Here is a 25,548-nt window from a genome sequence, read left to right on the forward strand (position 1 = left end):
GAGCCTTCTCTTCTCTAGACTGAACAAGCCCCACTCTCTCGGCCTGTCTTTGTAGGGAAGGTTCTCCAGCCCTCTGATCATCTTCCTAGCCCTCCTCTGGACCCGTTCCAACAGTTCCATCTCCTTCTTATGATGAGGATTCCAGAACTGGACACAATACTCCATATGAGGTCTCACAAGAGGAGAACAGAGGGGCAAAATAACCACCTTCATCCTGCTGGCCACGTTGCTTTTGATGCAGCCCAGGACACGGTTGGCCTTCTGGGCTGCGAGTGTACATTGCCGGCTCATATCATGCTTCTCATCTACCAGCACCCCCAAGTCCTTCTCTGCAGGGCTGCTAATTCATGTTTGAATCAGTTGTGTTGCTCTAGATAGTAGCCTTTTATAACTATAGGTTGTGAATTATTTGTATATAGAATTACTTTTAGTTTTAGTTGTAGATTGGGATTTCAGAGCTAACAGATATTTGTGAAATATTGATTTTGCTGGAATTTGGTAGATGGTTAGAAGAAAGACTAAAACCCAAGTTAAGCCACTGAAGTGAGAGAAATGACAGTGATCCATATATGCTCCTAATTTTCCCACTTGTATTTTGTTTTTTAGAACAAAATCATTTTGGACCCAATGACTTTCAGTGAGGCTCGCTTCAGACCATCTCTTGAAGAACGGCTGGAGAGTATCATCAGTGGAGCAGCGCTGATGGCAGACTCTTCATGCACGCGAGATGACCGCCGGGAGAGAATTGTAGCCGAGTGCAATGCTGTGCGGCAAGCCCTGCAGGATCTGCTCAGCGAGTACATGAATAATGTAAGTTATATGCTTTTCCTATTGGGGTCTTTTTCAGTAGATGTTTAAACCTTTCAGAGGCTTTGCTGTGACTTTAATCATTAAGAAAATTCACAGTATATCTTTCTACCAGGATTAAAGGTGGTGCTATTTGAATTATTTTACTTTCTGTGGTATGCGTTTTGAATTGTTTGACTTTTTAATACACTGGAAATGTTTGGCAGAAGTTTGGTAAAATTACAAGTTCACAGAAATGTTTTATACCTGCGAAGAAACCCCATGATCCTGATAGCTTTAGCATTAAAGTTTCTTATTAAGTAAATAGACCTTGAGTATTCCTTTTAAGGTAAAAATGCTTTTTTTATTGAAAAGTAAAAGCAAGCAATGTAAGTTGGAAATGGCCTTAGAATTATTGTCCTAATGGAAGTGGATACAGTTCAATTGCAACGTGATTTCCTCTGAGCAATGGTGGTTTGTACGTTAGCATGTAACCTATAGACACTCATGTGATGTCGTCTGCTGCGGGTGTTAAACCATTGAAGGTCGTTATTTGCTGTTAGAGCTATTAAATATTCAGTTGCCTTGAAAGTAGTGAATTTAGCCCGAGTGCTGTTCGCACAGAGACAGACGTATGCACAGGATCTTGGATACAGCTATCTGTGCAGGGTTTCAGGAGGTGCTAAATTGTTCAGCATGGTATTAACCTTTGTTCTGTCTAAGTTATCCCAGAAAACTTTATCCGCCTAACCAAGCGTATTAAATATTAGGAGTACCGTTGCTGTGATTTTAAGACTTTTGCACACATCCTCCTAAGATCACCCCGTTTTAAAAATGCAATTTGTTGTTGAGAATTTTGTTTGAATTTATTTTTTTTCTTTTATTTCAATAGCAATATTTTAGTTTTTTATTTGAATTTATTGTTGAGAACAGATTCTTTCTCTTCTAAATGTATGGTAGAAGCCATTTGAAACAGTCATTTTAACTATGAATGCCATTCTGTGATGCTATAAACACTGAACACTGGCTTTTAAGACTACTTAATATTTTTACATGCTCTTTACAAACTTGGTTTATATGACTTGAAATATTTGCAAATGAGTATCCAACTGAGCATCCTATACTTTGCTTTTTCTTGTCTGTCATTGCTGCCACACTATCAGGTGACACATTTTGATGCCATTTTGCTAGAATCATCAAAGTAACGTTGGAAAGATTGTTCAAGGATAAAACTTTTAATGCTGTTGTTTTTTTGTTAGTACTGTTAGTTGGCAGACTTGTACAGGGCAGTATAAATACTGCAAAATTCAGTCTTTTAGTCACTTGGTTGTACAGCTCAAAATTAATGACTTTTTAAAGACATTATTTCATATACTGGAATCACCTTAAGGAACTCTTGTGTTGGAGCAGACTTTAAAAATATGTGTAATTTCCTCTTTGTTCTTTATGAAGTGATAATTGAAAGGTTCTTGTGAGTGAAAGCAAAGTCTGTGCTGTTGTGTTATAGGTTAGAAATTACTAAGAGAACATTAAATAATGAGTGAGGAGACAGTGATGGAAGACTACTTGCTGGATTGCTTCCTACAGGATCTTACTTTATAGAATTATTAGTTAGGTCTAATCTTTAAAGGTCTTTCAGAAAACTTTGAGAACTGATGGATTGTGGGGCTTCCTATTGAATTGTAGTTCTTCTCTTTAAGTACATGGGTTTTTGGTGATAAAGCAATTTACCCTTGGACCAGAAACATTCTTATTTTATTTCTGACCACATTTACAGAGGAAGGAGAGTTTTGGTTGACTGTAGGTATTTATGATCATATTAAAGGTAGCTAATATAGTTTCCTAGTTTTTACTTAAAAATACAATGGTATAAGCTTCTGCTTTTATTGTTAGCGTGATATGTTTTTGAATTTGTCTTCCTCCTCTTTTTTTGTTTTGGGTTCTTTTTCCTGGTCTGATCAGTTTAAGAGGCACGATTCCTGTATTTTTTATTTATTTATTTCCCTGCTTTATAGTGGAGTATAATCACTTCTAAGTTTTTTTTTTTTTTTACAGTTATTCAGTAAGCATTTTAAGAACTGAGCGTATACTTAATGAAAATTGAAGTACTTCTAATTGAAACACATCTAGGGTGCTAGAATTTGTGATTGCTACTGCATTAAATTGTGAATGCTACTGCATTAAGTTGTGAGTGCTACTCAGTTTTCCAAGATGATCTTAGCAACAGAAAATGGGATTCGGTTAAGAGGTTAATACACATAAACCTAAGTTTCTGTACATAGGTGCAAAAAGATAAACTAGGAGCCTCAATTCAGTTGTTTAAAGACAGATGCCTAGTGCCAATTTAAACTACAAGTTTAAATAGTCTGGTGCTTATTTGAACAGAGGCTCGTCAATCTCCCACTCTGAAGCATTTGGGTCTTCCATGGGTCTAGTGTCATACCTGCCAGCTCCACTTCCATGTCCTCTATGCTCTATGGAAGAACAAATGGCCAGACTCCTACCTTTATCAAATCATTTGAGCATCAGTTTCCTTAATTCCTGTTATAATTGATGAAGAACAGATCAATACTGGAGATCAGACCAGTACTGCCAAGGGAACCTGAAGAGCACTTCAGATGACCGAGTGTTGTAATCTAATATGGATAAGTTAAATAACTCTAGAGTCCTCTGACTAAAATAACTAAATCTCCATTAACTAGAGTAGAAGATTAGGTACCTGCTTTGTAGGCAGCTCCTATTTAGGCATCTATCTAGAGACTGAATTTCACCTATTTGCTTGTCCTGGTAGAATTTACTTTAGTATTTAATCAGTTGCTTGAAACCTGGGGATGGATTTTCGTAGCTTCACAGTAATTTTTAGTGTATTCATTATTATGAAAGATTTCAATTGGTAAGTTTTTAAATTCTTAGATTAATGTCTAACAGGTAAACTGAAAGGCATAAACCAAACATGACACAATGTTAAATCTGGTTTGGAGTTGGCTAGAGTATCAGAGCTTTGAGATGATTTGGCAAAGATGGACATCTTTAAGTCGTTTGCCTATTTAGCCTTAAATCATTGCAATCCTGCTGCTGCTTTAAAGCTTGTGAAATTAGTCAGACATCAATGTTTACGGTTTTCTGCTTTTGATGATATCTGAAAAATAATGGATCAGTTTTTGGTTGATCATTGCTGATCAAATGTGAAAACTGCTTTTGATGCTTGCCTCGAGGTATAAAGAACATTCAAACAAATTAAATATTTTGTGGTTGTATTTAAAGGATACAGAAAACAAAGTGCAGTGCTGTACAGTTGATGTTAATTCAGTCCTTCTCCAGCTTTATTTTTTTTCTTTTGAGTACTATGTGTTCTATTTACCTCTGTGATTTGGGTTCTGAGGGGTGTTTCTTCCTATACAAGGATGTTTCTACTTTTTGTTAAGTAGACTTTATATTCCTTTTTACCTGTTCAGTATTTACGGTGCAAAGTCCCATGTAAATTGTTTGTGTTTTATGTTCTGTCTAATATAAAATTTTCATAGAATCAAAGTAAAAAAAATTGAGTGCAAAAGAACATGCTCAAAATGGAGATGTTGTTCCTGAAGCTTCACTGATGTTTGCTTTTGGACTGGTGGGTAGTAGTTCAGGTATGAATCAGAAATGGGAAGGTTCACACGCAGGGTTGCAGCCAGATGAAATGCAAGGTGGGCGATGTTGCATACTTCTGTGCATTTCAAATGATAACTGCTGAAGGCAATGCAAGAGGGAAAAAAGAGATTTCCCAGAGTTTGTGTGCAAGAAAAGGAAATCGCTTCCAGCCGAACAATGTAGGAACTTCTACCTTTTAAGTAGTACAAGATGTATAAGAAAACCTCTTCCACCTGCAGACATCCCTGCTGTGCTCACCTCTACCGGAGAAAAGTTCCCTGTAGAGAGACATGTGTCTTATCTTCTGTGCTCCTGCGGGGCTTTTTAAGTACATCCATCATATCTCCTGATATATTCCCTGCACCTGAGATCTGTTTCGTCAGCTTTATTTGGCTTTAGTGGATCAATATGCTCAGCTACCTAGAAAGGGAACGGCAATGTTGTTTTCCCCATTTGTCTGCACGGTTTCTAAGGTTCCTTCACAGACCAACAAGTAGATTATGATCATCTTACAGTTATGTTATACGCCTGGACTAAAATCTCTCAGTGTATTATCCAGAGTTTTAGAGCAGTAATTTAAAGCAGTTTTGCGATTCAGAGAAGTCAATGAACGGATGGCACAGATAATCTTATTATTTGATGAGGAGGGGACCAGGTTAGTGAAACAAAACTCAAGATGTGAGTTGCAGGGATGTAATTTTTTAAAAAAAGGGCAGATATCCACTTCCAAAATGTTGGTTACCAAATAAAAATATGAAAAGAAAATCTGTAAGGAAGAGGATAGAGCAGATTTCAAGACAGAGGAATACAAATAATGATGCTTTGCAGTTGTGTTCTCTTCTGATATAAAGATTTTAGAAAAAGTGACCAAAACATATTTAGAGGACTGTAAGAAAGCATGACTAGAGAGGTGTGTTTTGGTTCCTCCTTCCTTCTCCTCATAATGTTGGTTTGTTCCATTGCGTACGTGTCAAATAAGATTTATCTTTTTTTTTTTTTCCCCCCCCCAAGATGTTTTCACTAATATTCAGCAGCTCTGGTCCCAATTCAGAGGTTATTTAAGCAATTATTGTTGTGGGAGGTTTTGGAATTATTATTGCTGCTGGAAAATTAGTCCCCAGATTCTTTAGCAGTTCTATGAATAATTATGCATTTGTACAGTCTATTGCATTGGCTGAAGTCTCACAGTATATGAGCCCTCTGCAAGACCTTCTGTGGAGATGAGACGTAAACTGTTTCATTATCTTTTGTGTATCTGGTGATATGTATTAGTTTCATTTGTCTTATCACAAACTCTGTCAAAATATTTTCCCAGCATGATGTCTATTATTTCTATGCCAAACTCAACTGAACTTTAAAATCTTTTATTTCTATGAAGCAAGCACAGGACGAATCTGAGTCTGCTGAGTCATAGGAGTTTTTTTCACATCTCTCACAGAAAAATTGATAGATTTTATTTCAGGTTCTTATGTATATGCGATAAACCCCATCACTTACTTCAAAATAAAATTACATTTCTGGGCTTCTAACCTACAGAGAAATAAATACAGCCCCATGAAAGCTCTTAACACAGTTGGTTTCCATTTGTCTAAATGAAAAGAAATCTGTAATGGATGGTTAGTTCTGATTGTGGTCTAGTTTCCTGCTGGTTTATTCTCCTGGATCCTTAATGAATTCTGTTGTGGGCTGACAGGTAGCAAAAATCCTAGAAACTTGGGAATTCCAGCTCTTGAACTCAGACTCCTGGATTAGAGGCACATTTCCAAACTCCGATAACCCAGTGCTGGCCACCCTTTCTAGCAAGCATCAGATGCTGCTGTGCCGATGCCTGATTAAGATAAGAAAGGAAGAAAATTACATCTTTAGAAAAATATGCTCAAAAATGCATGCTTTGAATTTCTTCTGACGTCACGGGTTTCTGTGGCCATAAGAGAAAGACTGAATTTTGGGTTATCGGGATGTATCAAAGAGAAATTTGGAATGCGGTTGACAATTAAGTAAGCCGTGATTTTTAAAGACCTCTGTAATCACTTGGGAGCAGTGGACCAACTTTTCGGGGGAGGTGGGGAGTTTGTTTTTATTGTAGTTCTGTTTTGAGATGGAGAATATTTCTGTGTATCTAAGTGGAATGAAGTCCTTGTACTACTACTAGTCATTTAATATATAGAGTTGGGGACCAGAGCACTGCAGGCTGGGCCCTTTTTTTGTTGATAATAGACTGATATTACCATATGAATAAAATTGCTTATTGTTTGCTCTTTGTAATTCCTTTCGCCAAAGTTACTGCACATTCCTCATTTCTGTTCACTGTAATCGAGATGCTGTAGGCTCTAGTTCCAGTTTCCTACAGAGAAGAAAATATCGTATCTTGAAAATGCAAAATATAAGAAGAAGGAATGAGAAAGTCTATGGGCAGTTTTCTTCACAAACATGTCAGTAGAAAATTTGAATCACTCAAAGTAAAATTATAGTGCTGCAGGACATGAAAATGAAATTTCCAGAACGGACAGATGAAGTTATTGTGGCTGATTTGAGAATGAAAAACATGGTAGCAAATGAAAGTCCGTAAACTTTCAAGATACTGTCAGCTTCCATATTTAACAGTTCAATCTGAATTCATATTTAAGAGAAAAGTAATGATTTGTCTGTACATCTCAGTTCTGAAGCTGATTTGCGTAAGGTTAATCTGGGTGACGGTAAGCAGTAAATTACAGTTATGAGACAGAGAAATGTCCGTAACTGTCCTGAGATGAGTAATCAGGGATGAATGAGAAGAGATTGATTGCTGGGTCATCAGGGTTGGCTGATTGAGGCATTACTGACTCAGCAGGACATTTTTGCCATTGGTACTGCTGTTGAATTCCTAACTTTCTGAATAATATTTAGAGGACAACGGGTTGTTTAAAGCTTCCTACACTACTTGAAACTGAATAAAAGCTATTTTGCTATTCATGTTTCTCTTTTAGAGGCTCTATGAGCAGTTTTGTGTCTTAGTGTTAGTCTTTCCTAACGTGGAAGATACAAGCGGAAATGCAGTAGTTATGACTGAAGGAATAGGATGCATTCTCAAATGGGCAAATATTTTATTATAAGCCACAGCCTTGCTTCTCAGTCACTTTAGGTTTTGTTGCATTAATGCATCCTTTCTGAGTGCCTCAACTTCTCATGACTGTACATAAATTGTTAACTAAGTATGCTGCCTACAATCTAAAATGAATCTATTAAGGAACCTTCTCTCTCTTCTTTTTTTCATGATATCCTCAATCTCTTAGGCTGTGCCCGACATTTATTGATGGTTTTACAGAAATGCTGCAACACTTAAAATTGCACAAATGAATTTTGATTTATTTGCTCGTTCTTGTATTTTCTAGTTTTGCAAGTCTGAGTTCAATGTTTGTTTGGTATTTCTGAGCAGATTCAGAGAACCACGCTGATGTTTTCCATCAGAAGCAAATAGAAAAGCCTTGTGAGAAAGTAGGACTTCATGCAAAAATGAAAATATCATTACAAATATGCTATCAATTTGTCTTAGGTTCTGACAGGTGTAAGTTTACAGAGCCCTGTGGTGTTTCATCTGTTTGGACCAGTGAATTTTTAAATTTACAGAATGAATATTTATAGGAGGAAATGCTGTTTTTGAACCATCGCGCTGATAGCTCTTTCTTGTTGGTGTCCACTGGAGCGCGTTTCATAGGTGCCTTCTTCATAGGTGTTTGTCTTTAAAGGCAGACCATGATATGTCATGAGAAAAGCTATGTATTTCTTGTTAAAATGTACATAAATCACATGAAGTTTTTGGAATCCAAGGCTGAATTGCTGTATTGGGTTGCGTGATGTTTCTGACAAGATATTTCCCTCCTAATTAGCATGGAATTTTTTTAGAATGCCAGTAAATCTGATCAAGTGCCTGCATATAAAGACTTATTTTCTCGCTTTATTTTATATCTCTAGACAATTAATTAAGCTGAGTGATTGAAAGGTTGGGGAAAAAAAAAGTTAAATCAGGTTACATTCCAATACCTCAAGGAATTCCCTTCCTTATTGTCAGTTTATTATTATTCCATTATTAAGTAAATTGCCCTTTTAATGATCTGTTTAGATCTGCGTTGTTGGAAACCATTCATTTAGTGTTTCTGTAACTTGAGGAGTGAAAGTGAACTTCCCTGCAATCATACATGGACTTGTCCAATATCTTCTCCTGTCCAGATGTGTTGGTAAGTGGTGGGTCATGAAGCTAACAGGCTTTCCATGGTGACTTTCCAAGATGAAGAGGTGGCAGATATGGTATTCCATTTATGTGGGTAAAAAACCCTATAGACCTTAATGTCTCAGAATAGTTTTTAAAGTAATATTTTGCAAAGTAAACCACCTCATGTAGATCTGGTAAGATATGTAGGAGCTTCTTCTTACTACCCCATATTTATCCTATCTATTCTACTTAGTATTCTTGTTGGTGTTACCTTGGATGCTGTGATTGGGACTGTTTTCTGAAGCATTTGGTTCTCAGCTGCTTATGATAATTTTTTTCATATTTTTCCGTATTTTATATTCCACAACCTCTTCACTTATTGGAAGTCAGCAGAGAAGCCAGCAGAAAGGATCCATATGATCTTTCTTTCTGTACACAGAAATCAAGCTTTAAAAACTCATATATTGTGTGGAATTCTAAAATAGCTCTTCTCATTCATCTAAAATTAGGTGAATATTTTGCGCAAGAAGATCACAACATCTCCATCACTGGATGTTTTTAAAGGGTAGGTTAGAAGAATAATAGAAATACATCTGATCCAGTTTTGTAGAAGATGGTTAAACTAAGCGACAAAAAGCTGTGTTTTTTCTAATTTTATGATTTTAAGTTGCACTCACAGAGATCTGATTTAAGAGATAGGATGCTTTATCTTTTCAAATGCTTTCTCTTTTGTTTTTGTTCTTTTTTTTTCTCTCTTAAACACCTTTGCAAGGGCCGTATTTTTTTGGGTGTTGTTTTTTTTTTCTGTTTCAGTTACTAACATAGAAATGAGAAAGAGAACTCTCACTTCCCTTCTCAAAATTCTCTGAATTGAAAAGGAGAAGAATTATTCTGAATCTCATCTGAAAGAGACAAAGATAAAAACACAGTTTTTTTAATAGTGTATGTATGCACATGCCAGTGTGGGTCGACTCATAAAATATTTAGGAGACCTGTGAGAAATTTAAGTACAAGAAGATTAAAGAAAGATTAATAGAATTGACACACAGTTTTGAGCACACATACGTGATATCCAGGTTCTTTCTGTTATCTTGTCTAGGTTCCACTACAATGTATTCAAGCTGCTTCTTTACATTTCGTATAATGTCTGGCATTTCAAGAAGTATTCTAAATCATTCTTACGTATTTATTTTCAGGTTCTCTGAGGCAGTTTGTAAGAAAGATTGAAAACAATATATTTTCAGAAAATAATGATACTCTATAGTAATAAATATAACTCTGTTTATTTCATAATAAATTGCCATGTGACCATGTAAGTTTTGTGGAAGTTAAAATATAGACTGACCAGATTTACATTTGAACCTGAAATAATTTTTGTCACAACTGTGTTTTTGTTGGTGGCAGTGGAGGAGTTTAATGTTCTTCATCCTTTACTCCTTCCCAGGTCGCAGTATAACCTTTACACATTTTTTGAATTTGAGACTCTTTTTTGTTCCAGTGGAGTTTAGTCACAAGTTTAAATGTTTTACCAAATACTATTATATAAATAGTCTCATTTTCTTGCTGTCACGAGAGCTAACAACTTCCAAACCACCAGTTCAACCAGAGGAATTGAATCTTCCATGTCATTCTTGATAGTCGTGTCAGGTCAAATAAGAAAAAACTTAATTCAGCATTAGGTCACTCAGTTTGTAAGAATTCTATTAAATAATAGTTATTTTCTTGGTGTCTCATGTCATCTTTCTTAATCCTTAATATTTCCAATATATTCTAAATCTCTATCAGTTTTTGGTTTTTTTTTTTCCTCTGAATTTTCCACTTCTCTCCTGTCTTTGCCTTTAAAAGTGGTGAATGGCAACACAGGCAACACAGTTGCTTTTCTCCCCGCATGGAAATTCAAATTCAAATGTTTCAGTCTCATAATGAGTTGAAATATACAGGAAAATTCCATGAATTATGTTTGCTTCTTTCTTTGCTATTTCTCATAGTAGGAAGGAATGGCTACCAAGTTAAGTCATGGCCTGAAAGTAAAGTTATTTGCCCTTTATCAGTGATTTTGTATGTTCATACAATACTTACTCTTTCTGAGCCTACTGAGTTACTCCAACATTAAAATTGAGGTCATGTCAGTTTTAATTCATGAAAGGTTAAGTGCCTTGAAGTTTCCCATGTAAAAAAAGTCAATAAATCTGTACTACTATTGGAATATATGTATAATTGTTGTATTTGACTGTGTGAAGGGTGTGTATAACGTCTTCAAAGGAATAGGAATTTTCTGAGTTGAATTTCTTCCTCTTTAAAGTCAACCTGAATCTCCTTAGGATGTGTACTGATCTTTTTCTATAACTGGGCAAATAATGCATTTCTTTTGTTTGCCTAATGAACTAAAAATTGGGTGAAGAATAAGATGGGACAGAGTGAAGTGGGCACAACAGTCATAGGGAAGATTACGTAGGATTCTTTTGTTTGTTTCTGACCAACGACCCAAACTGTTTTCCTATAAAAGAAGGGATGAGGAGCATCTTTATGAGAAGAGGCTGAGTGAGCTCTGTCTATTTAGCCTGGAGAAGAGAAGATGGAGAGGGGACTTTATCAAAGCTTATAAATATCTAAGGAACAGGTTTTCAGAAGGATGGGACAGACTCTTCTCAACTGTGCCCAGTGACAGGACAAGGAGCAATGGGTACAAACTCTAGCACAGGAAGTTCCACCTTAACATGAGGAAAAAATTCCAGTGATGATGATGGAGAACTGGAACAGGCCACCCAGGGAGGCTGTGGGGGTCTCTTTCTCTGGAGATGAATTCCCAGCCCACCTGGACATGTTCCTTCGCAACTTGCTGTAGGTGTCCCTGCTTGAGCAGTGAGGTTGGACTGAATGAACTCCCTTCCAACCCCTACTGTTCTGTCATTCTCTGGAATTGTGATATTCATTTCCTACATACCATGATCTGGAATGAATAAATGATTTCTTAGGTGGACCCCAAGTTCTTCAATACTTTGCCTCCAGAAAACTTAACTTTTTTGACCAATGTATTTATAATTACTCTTTGTTCTACCTCCTATATATATAATCGCATACAAAATGCCTGGGTTTACTTCTGATACCTTATCAGAGTTATGTGCTCATTTTAGACTCAGTGCATTAAGATAAAAAATGGTATTATTTTTAAAAAAAACAACAAAAAACCCCTCCGCATTGCATTTTCTTCCAGTGATTTTCATATTTTAGCTCATATTATTTTGCATTAATTAGTCTTGTTTTTTCTGAAGTGTGTTCTTACAGAAGTAATGATTTCTACATCAGTGCTTTTAATATGCTGGGAAGCATTACATTAATGTTTGCAAGACTTAGGCTGAAAATAAAGTTATTAAAGCTATTTGTTCACCTGTAAGAAAGTCCTTTATCAATCTTGTGTATGTAGTGCAATTCATAACTTCTGTAATTTTTCTTTGTACTGAAGTTAGCGTTTATGGGTCATTAATTTGTTGTTTCTCCAAGTCTGCAAATCAGTAACAGTATGAGAGGAGTTTTTAATGCATTTTATACTCTACCAACAGCAATATGATTATTAGCTGTATGCACACCTGCTTGTGATGTCTGGATCTTACTTTCAATATTTGCTCAGTCCAGATTAACGTTGTTGTGCGTGGTATTCCTTTGGATGCAAAGGAAAATATTCCTCAATGCATTTGGATCTCCTTGGAATGCATCAAAATACATTAAGTGTGGACCTACTGAAATTAGTGAACTTTAGGAAAAGTACATCAAAAATCTGTGTGTCTTGGAGACTGTATAACATTTTCTGTTCGTTTAAGGTTGGGTTGTGGGGGTTTTGGGGGGAGGGTATGAGTATGTCCAGATTCTGGTCATCATGTGGAAAACCTGAAGGCAGCAATGGAAATATAAAGAGTAAATAAGCTATGCACGCTTATTTCTCTGAGATATTATTATTCTGCCGGTGAGCAGGGGAGGGAGTAGCTGCAAGCAGGCTTGGGCTCTATCAGGGTACCAAAGTATGAATCAGCAGAGTATTGTTAGGTTCACGTTTGCCCTCGTTTAGAAATAGTTCTATACAATTCCTCTTGAGCATTGTCAAAATCTGACATAGCCAACAGTATTCTACTTCACAATATACATTAAATCAACTCTGAGCACATAGTAGTTGTCTTTCTTCATTCTCATTATGATCAGAGGGCTGGAAGACGTCTCCTCTGAAGAAAAGTTGAGTTGAGGTGTTTCAGCTTGGAGAAGAGAAGGCTCTGGAGAGACTTTATTGCAGCCTTTCTGAGGGCTGGTAAAAAAGATGGGGGCAGATTATTTAGCAAGACCTGTTGTGACAGGGAAAGATATAATGGTTTCAAACTAAAATGGTAGATTCAGAGTAGATATGGAGGTTACCCAGAGAGGTGGTGGATGCCCAATCCCTGAAAAAGTCAAGTTGGATGGGGCTCTGAGCAACCTGATCTGGTTGAAGATGTCCCTCCTTATTACAGGAGAGGGTTGGAGTAGATGACCTTTAAAGATCCTTTCCAGCCAAAACCTTTTTATGATTCTATGATTCATTAAAAGGGATGATAGGAAGTCACATCAAAATAAAGGAAGGACAAAGGATATGAAGTGAATTTTGTCCTATTTAGTATATTAGATCATAATTTTGGTATTCAAGGATACACTTTACCACAGATGAAGATCAAAGCTCTTTTCATATTAGCAGTAGCATTACAGTATTTACACTTCTTTTAACAATCAAAACTACAGAAGTACCAAATTGCAGCAGCATGTGTAAACCTGCAGTTCACGTATCCTGCATTGATTTGCATTATTTGGTTTTTGTTTACAGAAGGAGCGTTTTTGAGAATGAAAATAAGGCACTGCAAGTCAATGATGAAAGAATTCAATGTAATTTAGGGAATTCTTACCCGAAATGATGGTATTAGATGTCCAGAAGAGGGCACACTTGCACACCAGAAATGTTTTGTGTATCCCTAAAGATCTGTACGCTGATGTGGTATAGCTGTAATCAAAGAAACTGTGACAATATAGAAAATGAAGAGGTTATCTTGTTATTACATGCTGGATCATCAGAAAAAAAAGAATAGATTCATAATGTCATTTGAGGAGTGGGGAATATCTTAGTAAAATTAATATTAAGTCTATATATTATTATTATGTTATATTAAATTATAAAATATTATATTAAATTAGCTGTCACCTAGAAATCAGGTGTTGAATTCTTCTTGCATTTTTGAAAGCAGTGATATTTTGATTTCAATAAGGAATTCGGCATGGAAGGAGTAAAAGCCTCCTCTGCCCTTCTGAAAGTATTTCAGTTATAGATGTATACAGAACTCAATAACAAATGCATTGTAATAGTAGCTAATTAACAGTCACATGTATGGTAATAGGAAATGAGATATATCGGTGTTCAGTGGGATTTCAGGTTTGACCTGGTAAGTTATCTTCTGACTTCCTAAATACTGTAGAGTTGCAAGGACAAATATGTCTTGTGATGCAGTAGCTTGTCACTTGTTCCAGAATTGTGTATTATCCAGACACCGGGGGCAGATGTGGTTTATATATTTACTTGAGAAATGAAAGACAGAAAACACATTTCTACTGTAATCAGTTCCCTTGAACTTCTTTGGTGAAATAGCAGGAGGGAAAGAGGATTGTTTCATTTCTTTTAAGATGACTGAGCTGGAGGAATAAGTGCTTTCCTCTTCCTTTGGATTATTTGGGACTTTTAAATATTGATCTGGTTTTCATAACATTTATTGGTGTTTGGAAACTTTGTCAGAACCCTTTCTTTTAGCAGTTATTGCAACTGTTTTAAAATATTTTAGCATGCAGTTGGCTTCAGGAGAATGAAATGAAACCTTTTCTGATTTTCATTTATTTATAGTAAAGCTTTAAATTTATCGGCTTTGTAAAGTAAAATCTGATTAAGTTTAGGGTAACATATTGGCCTCAAATATTCACAATACATATGTTGGGTTTTTTAGATATTTGTCAGGTTGCTTAACTGCTACAATACCTTGACTAATTCTTTCATTTGTTAAGCATTTATTTAAAGAGAAAACAGTGATAACCTCGATGGATGCATTATAATTATCATTATGCATTAACATTGCAATGAAATTTAGGGATTTCAATGTAAAATCAGAGATCTCAAAAATACAATTCTGCAGCTTTAAGTGGACATTGACTGAGCATTTTCTGTCATGATCTAAAATACCTTGGGGTATGATATGTAGTAATGCAGTTACTATAAGGCTGTGAAATGAATTGCCAGATAGCATTTGAGTCCTGGGGTCAGATCAATTAGATTTTAATTGGGTTTTAGGGGTAAGGTGAATAAGTAGATGAAGTACAATTAACCAGAAACTTAATAAGGTAATGAAACCTTTGGTTCTCTTAAAGCTATTGTGTTAAATACCATACCATCTCGTGTTGAAACGAGACATCATGGTAGGGTAGAAAGAGATCGACAGTGATAGGTAAGATGGATGGTGGTATCTAACATGATCACCTAAACCCTTAATAACATAACCACATTATCTGGAGCATCATAAATGCGAGAAACTGAAGAAAATTGCTTTAGCTGTGTTTTATTTTGGCATTTTGAAGGGAAAGAAAAAAAATAAACAAGAAGTCCACAACTGAGTTTTCCCACGCTAGTGGGACCGTTCACCTGGGGAATTTACTGAGGCTATTGAACAGTATGTTTTTTTTGTTCCTTAAAGAGCAGAACAGAAGCTGCTGCCATGTGAAACGGCAGAACACTTGCTTGTGTATTTCTTTTCTCTATGAACTAGCATATGATGGTTTTGCTCAGTAGAATTTTTATTTTTATTGGATGCATGACCTTTATTCTGGCAACTTCCTCTTGTCCTCCTTATAGGTACATTCAGATGATGAAAATTTTACAGAAGTTACACAGTTCAAGCACTTGAACTCATTTGTTATTCCACTATTTCATTTCTAAGCACATCTTTTTTTTATTTATTAAAACGGCGCAATATGTTTAATGACTAAATGCTCTGTAATGCAAACTTTAATCTGAATAATTTATTAGATAAATAAAAATAAGAGTCTATATAATGAATAGAACTCCTTAGTTGCAGTAAATATCCCAAAAGAGTAAGTTTTAATTATTTTTTAAAAAATACTTACCTAAATAAGAAAGAAAAAAAGAAAGAAAAGGAGAAAAAAAGAGCAGGGGAGCGAGAGGAGGAATTTGTTTGTTGTTACTGTCAATCATAAATGCATCAGTTCATTACAGAATTATGTCTTATTATTTGACTGGTAGTTAGGCACAAACCCTTGTGCCCTTATGCAGTACTTTTGATTTCTGCGTATAGGATGACAACTATAGAGCTAAATCCCGTGGATGTCAGTGAAGAGTCATTCATTGTTACACAAACACATTAGAGATTCAGTTGGGAATACAAAACGCCTGACTTCCAGTATATGGATATCCCCAGGAAAGGCAGTAAGGCTAATTCTCAAGATGTAAAACTCAATTATATACATATTTAGATGTGGGTCTTGGGTTTTATGGGAGCTGGCTCATCTTGATGTGTTCTGCATGGATAGCCATCACATGGTTAATCCGAACGTTCAATTGTAAGCATTTTTCAGTGTGAATTTAAATGAAATTTATGAAATCAGATTTGTTTTTTAAAAAAACCAAAGCATAAAGAAATTAATAAAATACATTTTGAAGCAGAAATACAAAGGTTTGGGGTTTTTTTTGGTTTTTTTTTGTCAGAAGCTATGGAGAAGGTTTTTTTTAGAGAAACCTTCCCACACCTTTGATGAACACAAATTTGTTTTCTCTCCTTTCAGTGTAAATAAATAAATAGGTGAATGAATAAATAAAAGGTATGCCTGATGGCGAGTGTGTCAGACTAGACTTACACAGTAGATCTGCATCCAACCGTTTGTATGTACCAAACAATAAAACTCGAAGGCTCATTAGCTTGGAATGACCCAACTGTGTTTTATGCATAGGGGTCATTTCTTTACTAATGAGCCACTAAGCCAGATGGCTAACCCAACAGTAGTCTAACTACATTAGTATGATTTAGATTTTTAGCCAAATTGCTCTTCTTTTCCTTTTGTTTTTTAGAGGCGGGAGCTAGAGGGACAGCTTTTTCTAGAACTGTGTAAACCAGAGTATTTTACCTTAAAAGATAAATGGCTAAATTGACTCTGTAGTTCTTAGGGTTTCATATAAATTGCTAATAACTTTTCTGGTTGTAGTGTAGAGTTTGTTAGATACTATCCTCCCTGGAAACTGTTTTTGGTAGAAAGGTATTTTGACTGTCTTTATCTATATTGGATGCCTCAATAGGAAATTAATCAAACCCTTTCTTACTGCCTCATATCTGAGTGCAGATGAAAATAGCTACGTGTAAAATGCAAAAAGAATATTTCTGCACAGTACGAGAATAATATTTACTTTTTAATATACTTTTTCTTATAAATTTTTTGCTTCTCTTTATGAATTTAAGATGTTCCAGGTGATCAGGATGAGGAATTGTTGCTCTGTTGGGCCTGGTTTCATATAGAATCGTAGAATCTTTAAGATTGGAAAAGACCTTTAAGATCATCTAGTCCAACCATCAACACAATACCAATATGCCTACTAAAACATGTTTCAAAACACCACATCTACAAGTTTTTTGAACACCTCCAGGGATGGTGACTCTACCACTTCCCTGAACAGCCTCTTCCAATGCTTTACCACTCTTTCAGTAAAATAATTTTTCCTAATATCCAGTCTAAAGTTCCCCTGCTGCAACTTGAGGCCATTTTGTAGAATCATAGAATCATTGAGTCATAGAATAGTTTGGGTTGGAAGGGACCTTAAAGATCCCACTGGCTCAGGCTGCCCAAGGCCCCATCCAGCCTGGCCTTGAACACCTCCAGGGATGGGACATCCACAACTTCCCTGGGCAACCTCTTCCAGCGTCTCACCACTCTCATGGTGAAGAAATTCTTCCTAATGTCCAGTCTAAATCTGCCCCTCTCCAGTTTATACCTGTTCCCTCTCATTCCATCCCCACAAGCCTTTATTAACAGCCCCTCTCCAGCTTTCCTGCAGCCCCTTCAGGTACTGGAAGGTCGCTATAAGATCTCCTTGGAGCCTTCTCTTCTCCAGGCTGAACAACTCCACAACTCTCTCAGCCTGTCCTCGTAGGGAAGGTGCTCCATCCATCTGATCATCTTTGTAGCCCTCCTCTGGACCCGTTCCAACAGCTCCATGTCCTTACATTGAGGATTCCAGAACTGGACACAGTACTCCAGATGAGGTGTCGTATTTCGTATTGTCCTGTCACTCGTTGCTTGGGAAACTCAAGAAACCTTTTTCTGTCTTACAAGTGAGGAAGCTGGTCATTGTGAACTCCTCCAAGTCAATTGAAAGAGATTGGTACTCTCAAAGTATACTGTATTTTAAGTGACCTGGATTATTTTCTAGGAGTGCTTCTCTCTAAGCACTTCTTCTGAAGTGCTTCTTCTAAGTACTTCTTCTGAAGTGCTTAGGGACATGGTTTAAGGGAATGTTAGGAATGGTTGGACTCGATGATCCAGTGGGTCCTTTCCAACCTGGTGATTCTATGATTCTATGATTCTCTCAGCATTGGCTATATCGTACAGAAGGGAGGTTCATAAATCACATAAAAATAGACGTAGAGAACAGCCTTAAAGAGAGGAGTACTTAAAGGAGGGAAGTTTTTGAAAGACAACATCAGCCACCTGGTTTTGAAAATGTGTTTCAAATGTATTCTGCACAAGAATACCCATGGTCCTTTTGGCAATTCCATATTTGAATGAAATTTTTATGTAGCAAATTAATGTCTGTTACTGTGAATAACATCATACGGTGATTTCCTCACATCTTATGGGAATTTGTTGCATATAGGTATGCATATAAGTTCTTAGTACTGAAACTTGCCCTTATCTTCAAAGAATGTGGTTACATTTGGGGGAATAAAAACATAAAATGGAATAAATCTTTATATGGCCTAATATCTTTTCTCTGATAACAGTCACGGGGGATGAGTAAAGGAGAGTGTAAGAACCTGACTAACGTTCTGTGATTGTGATTCTTCTTAGCAAAATATATTGTCTTAGCTTCCAGCAATTTATGGTTTAGGGAGTTCCAGAACCAAAAGTGATATTTACTGTTTAAAACTGAAAAATGTAGAATCCTAACTTAACCAGCCTGAGAGTATTCAGGTTATAAGGAACTTAAACATGTTTCTGGAATAGCTTTTATACATAATTCTGACTCTTTTTTTTTTTTTTTTTTTTAACCCCTTTAATCCCCTCTGGATTTTGCAAGATATTTCATCCAGAATTAATTGGAAAGGGGAGAAATTGAGTCAATAAGTAAAGGAGAGATGTGAAAACTGTTACATTTTGGTAGTTTTATTTGTAGTTGTTAGAAAAACTTTTTTGAATGATGTTGTGTAGACATGATCAACTTTAAGATGCAGTCCTTTTCATTTTGAATACTGAAACAAAACTGAACATGCTGTATCATACCTTTTAAAGGTCTTCATCCTAGTACATTGAGATATGTTGCTTAATTTGCACCTGCTCCGATTTTCCTGCTACACCTGCTTCTTGCTAGCGCTGGTAACTTCCAAAAGGTTTCCTGTTGTGGGAAATCTGCCTAAAATTAGCTATGAAGTTCATAGACTCATAGAATAGTTTGGGTTGGAAAGGACCTTAAAGATCATCTAGTTCCAACCCCCCTGCCATGGGCAGGGACACCTCCCACTGGATCAGGCTGCCCAAGGCCCCATCCAACCTCGCTTGAACACCTCCGGGGATGGGGCAGACACAACTTCCCTGGGCAACCTGTGCCAGTGTCTCACCACTCTCATAATGAAGAAATTCCTCCTTACGTCTGGTCTAAATCTGCCCCTCTCCAGTTTATAGCCATTGCCCCTAGTCCTGTCACTACAAGCCTTTGTAAACTGTCCCTCCTCAGATTTCTTGTAGCCCCTTCAGGTACTGAAAGGTCACTGTAAGTTCTTCTCAGAACCCTCTCTCCACCAGGATGAACAACCCCAACACTGGAGTGGGAGATGATCCAGAACCCCATAGTTTTACTATGTTTTCTTATCATGCTGTGTTAAAAGAAGTCTTGATAGAAAGTGCAGCGTCTTCAGGGTAGATGACTTGCGGGGTCAAAATGCAGATGGCCAATGAATTTTCTTTGTCAGAAAGTTTCATAAAATTTTCAGTAAATCTTTGCCTCCGTAAAAGGGTTCTCCTCTAAGCAGTCAATGTCAGAATCAGGGCCAAAAATGCATGAGGTAACTTCCTCTGCAGAGGAGGAATAAAACCAGTGTCAAAACATGAGAAATAGAGAATGAGTTTTAGATGTGAAAGCACAAGAATATATTTACACTGCTGTGATTGGTCGGTGCTCAAATCTCCTACCTACAAGAACTAGAACACAGGTCATCTTCTGATGGAAACACTAATCATAGTGAAAATGAAGAGGTATTTTTCTGTTCTATCCTGATTTGAGTTCGTGTTTCTAAGAGTTCACATTACTCAACGTATTGGGGGAAGGGTGTGTGTGCAGATATCTCGCATTTTTATCGTCTATCTCTGTTAGCCAAAAACAAATTAAATCTCTCACTGAATATTAAGTGTTGGGAAGAAACTTATATTCAAATCTATCATTGCTGTTGAGATTTATTTCTGAAGGTGAAACTTCTACTTTGTAACTGAAAATGTGAATCTGGTCTCCAAATCACACCTTAATTTGTAGTCTGGGAAATATAAGTAGTATTTTTTTTTCTCTCTTAGTGTTTCCAGACTGACAGAATGACAATAATATAACTGTTTTTTGTCAAACTGTATGATTAAATGGCTATGAAAACTAGAGAGCGTTCCATTCACTGAAGAGCGGTTGCATTTTTACTGCCATGTGAGCAAAATTGTAATAATAGAATGATAGAGCGTTGTACGCTGTGTATGTTTTTATTTGTTAATGAGAAATTTAAAATGATAAATACTTTTCCTTCAGTAAAATTCTTACCGATTCTCTTGAGAATTCAGTAGCACTGTAAATGTAATTTGCAGTTCTTTACAATTATATTTTAAATAGACCAAGTCTAAAGGGAGTCTGCGTATTTGATTTCGAAATTTGCATCACTTAAAATCCAATCAGACCAACTGTTCAGATTTTTATTAGATATGAAATACACGAATGGGTTCAAGGCCATGCTATGTATAGCAAATACATACCTTGTTTTACAGCATGGATTATCTAACTTGTTACTTAGTGCGTGGTTCGACCTTCAGCCCACAAAGACTGCTTAGTGACTTCTTGAATTGTTACTATATTAAATCTTTCGATTTTCACTAACTGGTGTTTTATAGGCCAGCAGATTGCATTTGATTTTCTGAATTTGCTGTAACATATTGAGTTTAACGGATTTATGCAAGAATGTAAAACAAAAATAATACAGCAGGCGCTCGGAGTTTTAGAACACAAGAGCATTAGGCTTGCAGATGGCTGATACGGATAATGACATTGAATAATTTAGTGTGGAAGGTAATCTGGTTTTGACAGAATACATTAACATTTAGCCAATGCATACAGGTGTCTGGGTAGTGATCTGCATGCTGTGAGCTACGGCAGACCAGAGTGACTGTCTGAAGTGCAGCATTAAAATTTCACTGTCTTTACTTAAAGAAGGAGAATCTGTTCAAACTGCTCCAAAATAGAAGACCCTCAATACTGCAGTCGTTAATTGAGAAATGTTTATTTAATGCTTTGTTTATGATTTTATGTTCATTACATTTATTAGGTGGACCTAAGAAAAAAAGGAGGGAGGAAACAGCAATTGGAATAAGAGATTTGTTTCTATTATTTCGAAACATGGCCTCTACCTTTTTCATCCAAACTGACCATGAATAGTTCTGATCTTTTTGGCATGTCAACATCTTTGAAATATAATAGACACAATGTTAATCTTGGTAGTGGAGAATTAGAGAGCAACAGACTAATAACCTACAACTAGCATTTAGATCAGCTGGCAGGAGTTCTCTGGGTTGCATTTGGTTTGATGGATATGCAGTCCACTAACAAATTGTGTCACGTTTTTGTAGTTGTCACACAGAGTGTGTTAATTTATTTCAGCCTGAAGTCATTTTACCCTCATTATTATTTTTGTTAACTGGTGTGTCTGGAAGACAGTAACTGATTCTCCCCAACTCTTCAATGAAATAGAATACGTTTCTCTAAAATCTGTATTAATGAAGGTAACAAACCCTTTAAGGTGTGTTCGTGATGATGTTGGATAATGAGTATTTAACTTGAATGATGTACATCATCTTCATCAAATTTAAGCTTGTTATTTTTTTAGACAATTCCTGAATAATTTTTTTGCCTTGCTAAAAAAGTTTGGATATTTGGGAACAGAATAGCATAGACTAGCATAAACTAAAATAGACTGTTTTACTTGGAAGGGACCTACAACAATGGTGTAGTCCAACTGCCTGACCAGGTCAGGGCTGACCAAGGTAAAACACGTTATCAAGGGCATTGTCCGAGTACCGCTTCAACACTGACAGGTTTGGGGCATCAGGCACCTCTCTAGGAAGCCTCTTCCAGTGTTTGACCACCTTCAAGCTGCAAAGTTAAGTAGCAAAAGAGTTCCACTGTCCATGTGTAGTAAATGGTAATATTTTCAGTGCCTGGGCCATGCATCATCTCTTGCCAGCCGTGATTGTGTCCCTGACTGTCCTGTGTGATCCGCAGCAGAGGTGAGCAAATCCAAATATCCACTTTTCAGCAGAAACAAGCCATGGGGAGCTTGCTGATACAGCCATTAAGGTTTGGTTTCAGATGGAGCTTTGTGTCGGCTGGATCATTTTCATGACCGCTCAAGCACTGTTTGAGTCATTGGCTGACTGTCATTATTCAATCCAAATAAGAATTTGATTTGAAAGGGGAGCATTGTGTAGGATAGGGGTTAAATAGAGTTAAACTTGCTGTTTTCTCCATCTTTTATCTTGCCGGTTCACAAAGGTGGTAGGTATCATATTTTCTGAAAGAAACTAACACTGTTTAGAGCCAAATGAGGAGAATTTCTGTTGAACGGTTGAAGTTTTTCAATATCATAGGAAATTTGAAAAGTAGAGGATATAAGGGGAAGAAACCTTAATAGAGTTAGCACTCAGTATTTTTATAAAATAAACCGTAAGTATTATGAATGCCAAGAACAGCCTAAACATCATATTGATTTTATAATGTTGTTCCTGACTCCAGTATTGCAGTGCAGTGACATTTCATTACACCCATTGGAACTATAATAACTGAAGTGCAACACCAGCTGATGGAAATGAGATTAAATCTATCTTCAGTAATAAAGAATTCTTTGTGACATCCACAAAGAATAGGATACAAACCAGTTTTCTAGTTTTATAATGTTCAGTTGCAACAAGCTATAAATAAAAAGTAGGTATTAGTGGTAGCAATTCTTCTTGTATATCAGCTAACAATCAGGTAACCTAATTTTGATTGTGAAAAAAAAGTTCCTGAAATAAGTGCTTCTCCAACCACCTTGTTATGAAATTTTTATTCTACAAAATATTTTAAAAAGTTTCTTAAATATCTTCACATTTGTCGTGATGGACACATTAAAAAACCCAGCATTTTGTTGTAGAAAATAGAAATCTAGCCCTGCTTTAATGCTTACACAATTACAGAATGTCTGGGTTTTTCAAGTCCTTGAAGTGCTAAACATTTAAGCAACATAAAAAAAAAAAAACCCAACTACTTTGGATAGAAAATTCATCCTGCTGATATGAGTCACTGAGTGATAGTTTATTTAAAATAAATAAGTAAAAAGCCCTGACCTGAAAAGAAACACACACTCTGTGTATCTGAAGTCATAAGGTTGAAATATTACTGCATGTGCAACTATCAGGATACTCGGAGCAATTTAACTCTTAAAGCGTTCATAATTCATATATTGTCTTTGCGTATATGCTCTTATTTTTTTCAAATGTCTATTTTAATATTTCATAGTGTCTTTAACCACCTGTTATTTTACAAACACATACTAGGTTAATATTTTTGGATCCCCAGGCACATTTTGACTTGCATAAGCGGCCCAAAAACTGAGATGAAGAAGGATAACTTGAAAAGGGATTGGAAGCTAGAGAGATGGGGAAACATGAAGAAAAATTAAAAGTACATTTTAATCGGAAAGAAAAGACAATTAACATTAGTGAGAAGCCTGGGAATCTGGCACAAGAAAATATTTGTAAGTAGAATGAAAGATTACTACCAGTTATAGACTGGTTAGCAATGAGGCCAGTGATGAGTAATGTCATTTTTTATTGTGTTTAGGGCATTAGTTTTTTAGATATTGAGCTAATAGAAAGGCACAGCAAAAAGCAACCACCCAAAAAAACCCCAAGAACCCACCTGCACTTAGTTTGAGCCCTGCTCTAAGCCAAAGAGTTTGTGCTGCTGTCAGGGAATGTGGTTTCTCCACTGTAACTGTCGTGACTGTGGAAAATGCAAATAATAAAGGGTTGTCAAAGAAGTATGATGACTTTTTTAAACCTCAAAGTGAGGGCAGCAGCTTGACATTAAGCTAGATACATTCTGGCATGTATATTGTATATGTGTATGTGCTGTGTGTTTTATCTGATTCAGAGACTGGACAGACAAGCAGTGGGCAGAGACAGAGGTACAGGATGAAGCCCCAGTAAATGTTGGGCTTAAGTACCTGTTTTTCAGTGCTTGCACAGGCTTTTACCACAGGCACTATAGTAGAAGACTGAAATGAGTTCCTGTGTTAATGTATGTTATTCAATACCCTAAAATTACCAATCTGAAGCAAATCTCCGGGTAATGGCAACGAGGTGCTTGACCTAGAGATATTGATGCTTTGGCTTCATTGTTTTCTCAAAGTGATCTTCACTTGGATTCCTCATCACTCTTAAACACAGTATTTACCCTTGACTAAAAACGTCATCTACCGATCACCAACACAGGGAGGAGAACCCCCTTGGCTTCCTTATTGGATTTTTATCTGAATGCCACGTGAAAGAAGTTTATTATTTGATTCTGGGCATCCAAATCATCAGTTGAGATTCTGGGGAGGGACTGTTCACAAAGGCTTGTAGTGATAGGACCAGGGGGAAAGGGTATAAACTGGAGAGGGGCAGATTTAGGCTAGACATTAGGAAGTATTTCTTCACCATGAGAGTGGTGAGACACTGGAACAGGTTGCTCAGGGAAATTGTGGTGGCTGCCCCATCCCTGGAGATGTTCAAGGCCAGGTTGGATGGGGCTTGGGTAGCCCGGTTTAGTGGGATGTCCCTGCCCATGGCAGGGAGGTTGGAAGTGGGTGATCTTTAAGGTCCCTTCCAACTCAAAGTATCCCCTGATTCTCTGATTCTCTGGTTCTCTGGTTCTGTGATTCAAATTTTGCTTTCTTTATTTTGCTAGATGACAAAAGCCTTTGCAAAGGCATTTATTGTCGCTCATCTGATTCACGGCATCCTGCTAAAGGGTTACTGCCATCGGGTTTTGTGAATTGAAAGAAGGGTATACCTACATCCTCTTTGAGGTCATCATAAACTAGTGCAAAAAGAATTGAAGTGCTGTACTGCAAAAGGATTGGACATCCTAATAAAAATGGGGATGTTTATAGTGCCCAGTTCCTCAGTCTATCTTCTAGGTGTTATTTTGGGGTTTTTCTTGCATAGCATTTTGTGAACTGCAAACCATTTTTAAGAGAGAGGCAAGAGGGCAGATGTTTCATTTTGTGATATGTTTTTGTGAAGAAATTATATGCATGTTGTGCCGCATATAGGATAGGATGCAAAAGGATGTATTCTAGCTAATATAGTGAGTTTTGGGCAAACAAAGTACTTATATTATTTTC

The 25,548-nt window shown here is 36.6% G+C and overlaps 1 protein-coding gene across 2 annotated transcripts in view; it reads left to right on the top strand.

Moving 5' to 3' along the window:
* CTNNA2 (catenin alpha 2) overlaps nt 1-25,548 on the top strand; it is a 520,003-nt gene that overhangs the window by 153,780 nt on the left and 340,675 nt on the right. For both annotated transcript variants that reach the window (XM_054064692.1, XM_054064693.1), the window contains exon 7: nt 607-810. In XM_054064692.1, coding sequence (XP_053920667.1) covers nt 607-810 — 204 coding nt within the window. The remainder of the gene's footprint in view (nt 1-606; nt 811-25,548) is intronic.

This window comes from Cuculus canorus, chromosome 4 (assembly GCF_017976375.1).
Source record: "Cuculus canorus isolate bCucCan1 chromosome 4, bCucCan1.pri, whole genome shotgun sequence".
Taxonomy (NCBI): Eukaryota; Metazoa; Chordata; class Aves; order Cuculiformes; family Cuculidae; genus Cuculus; species Cuculus canorus.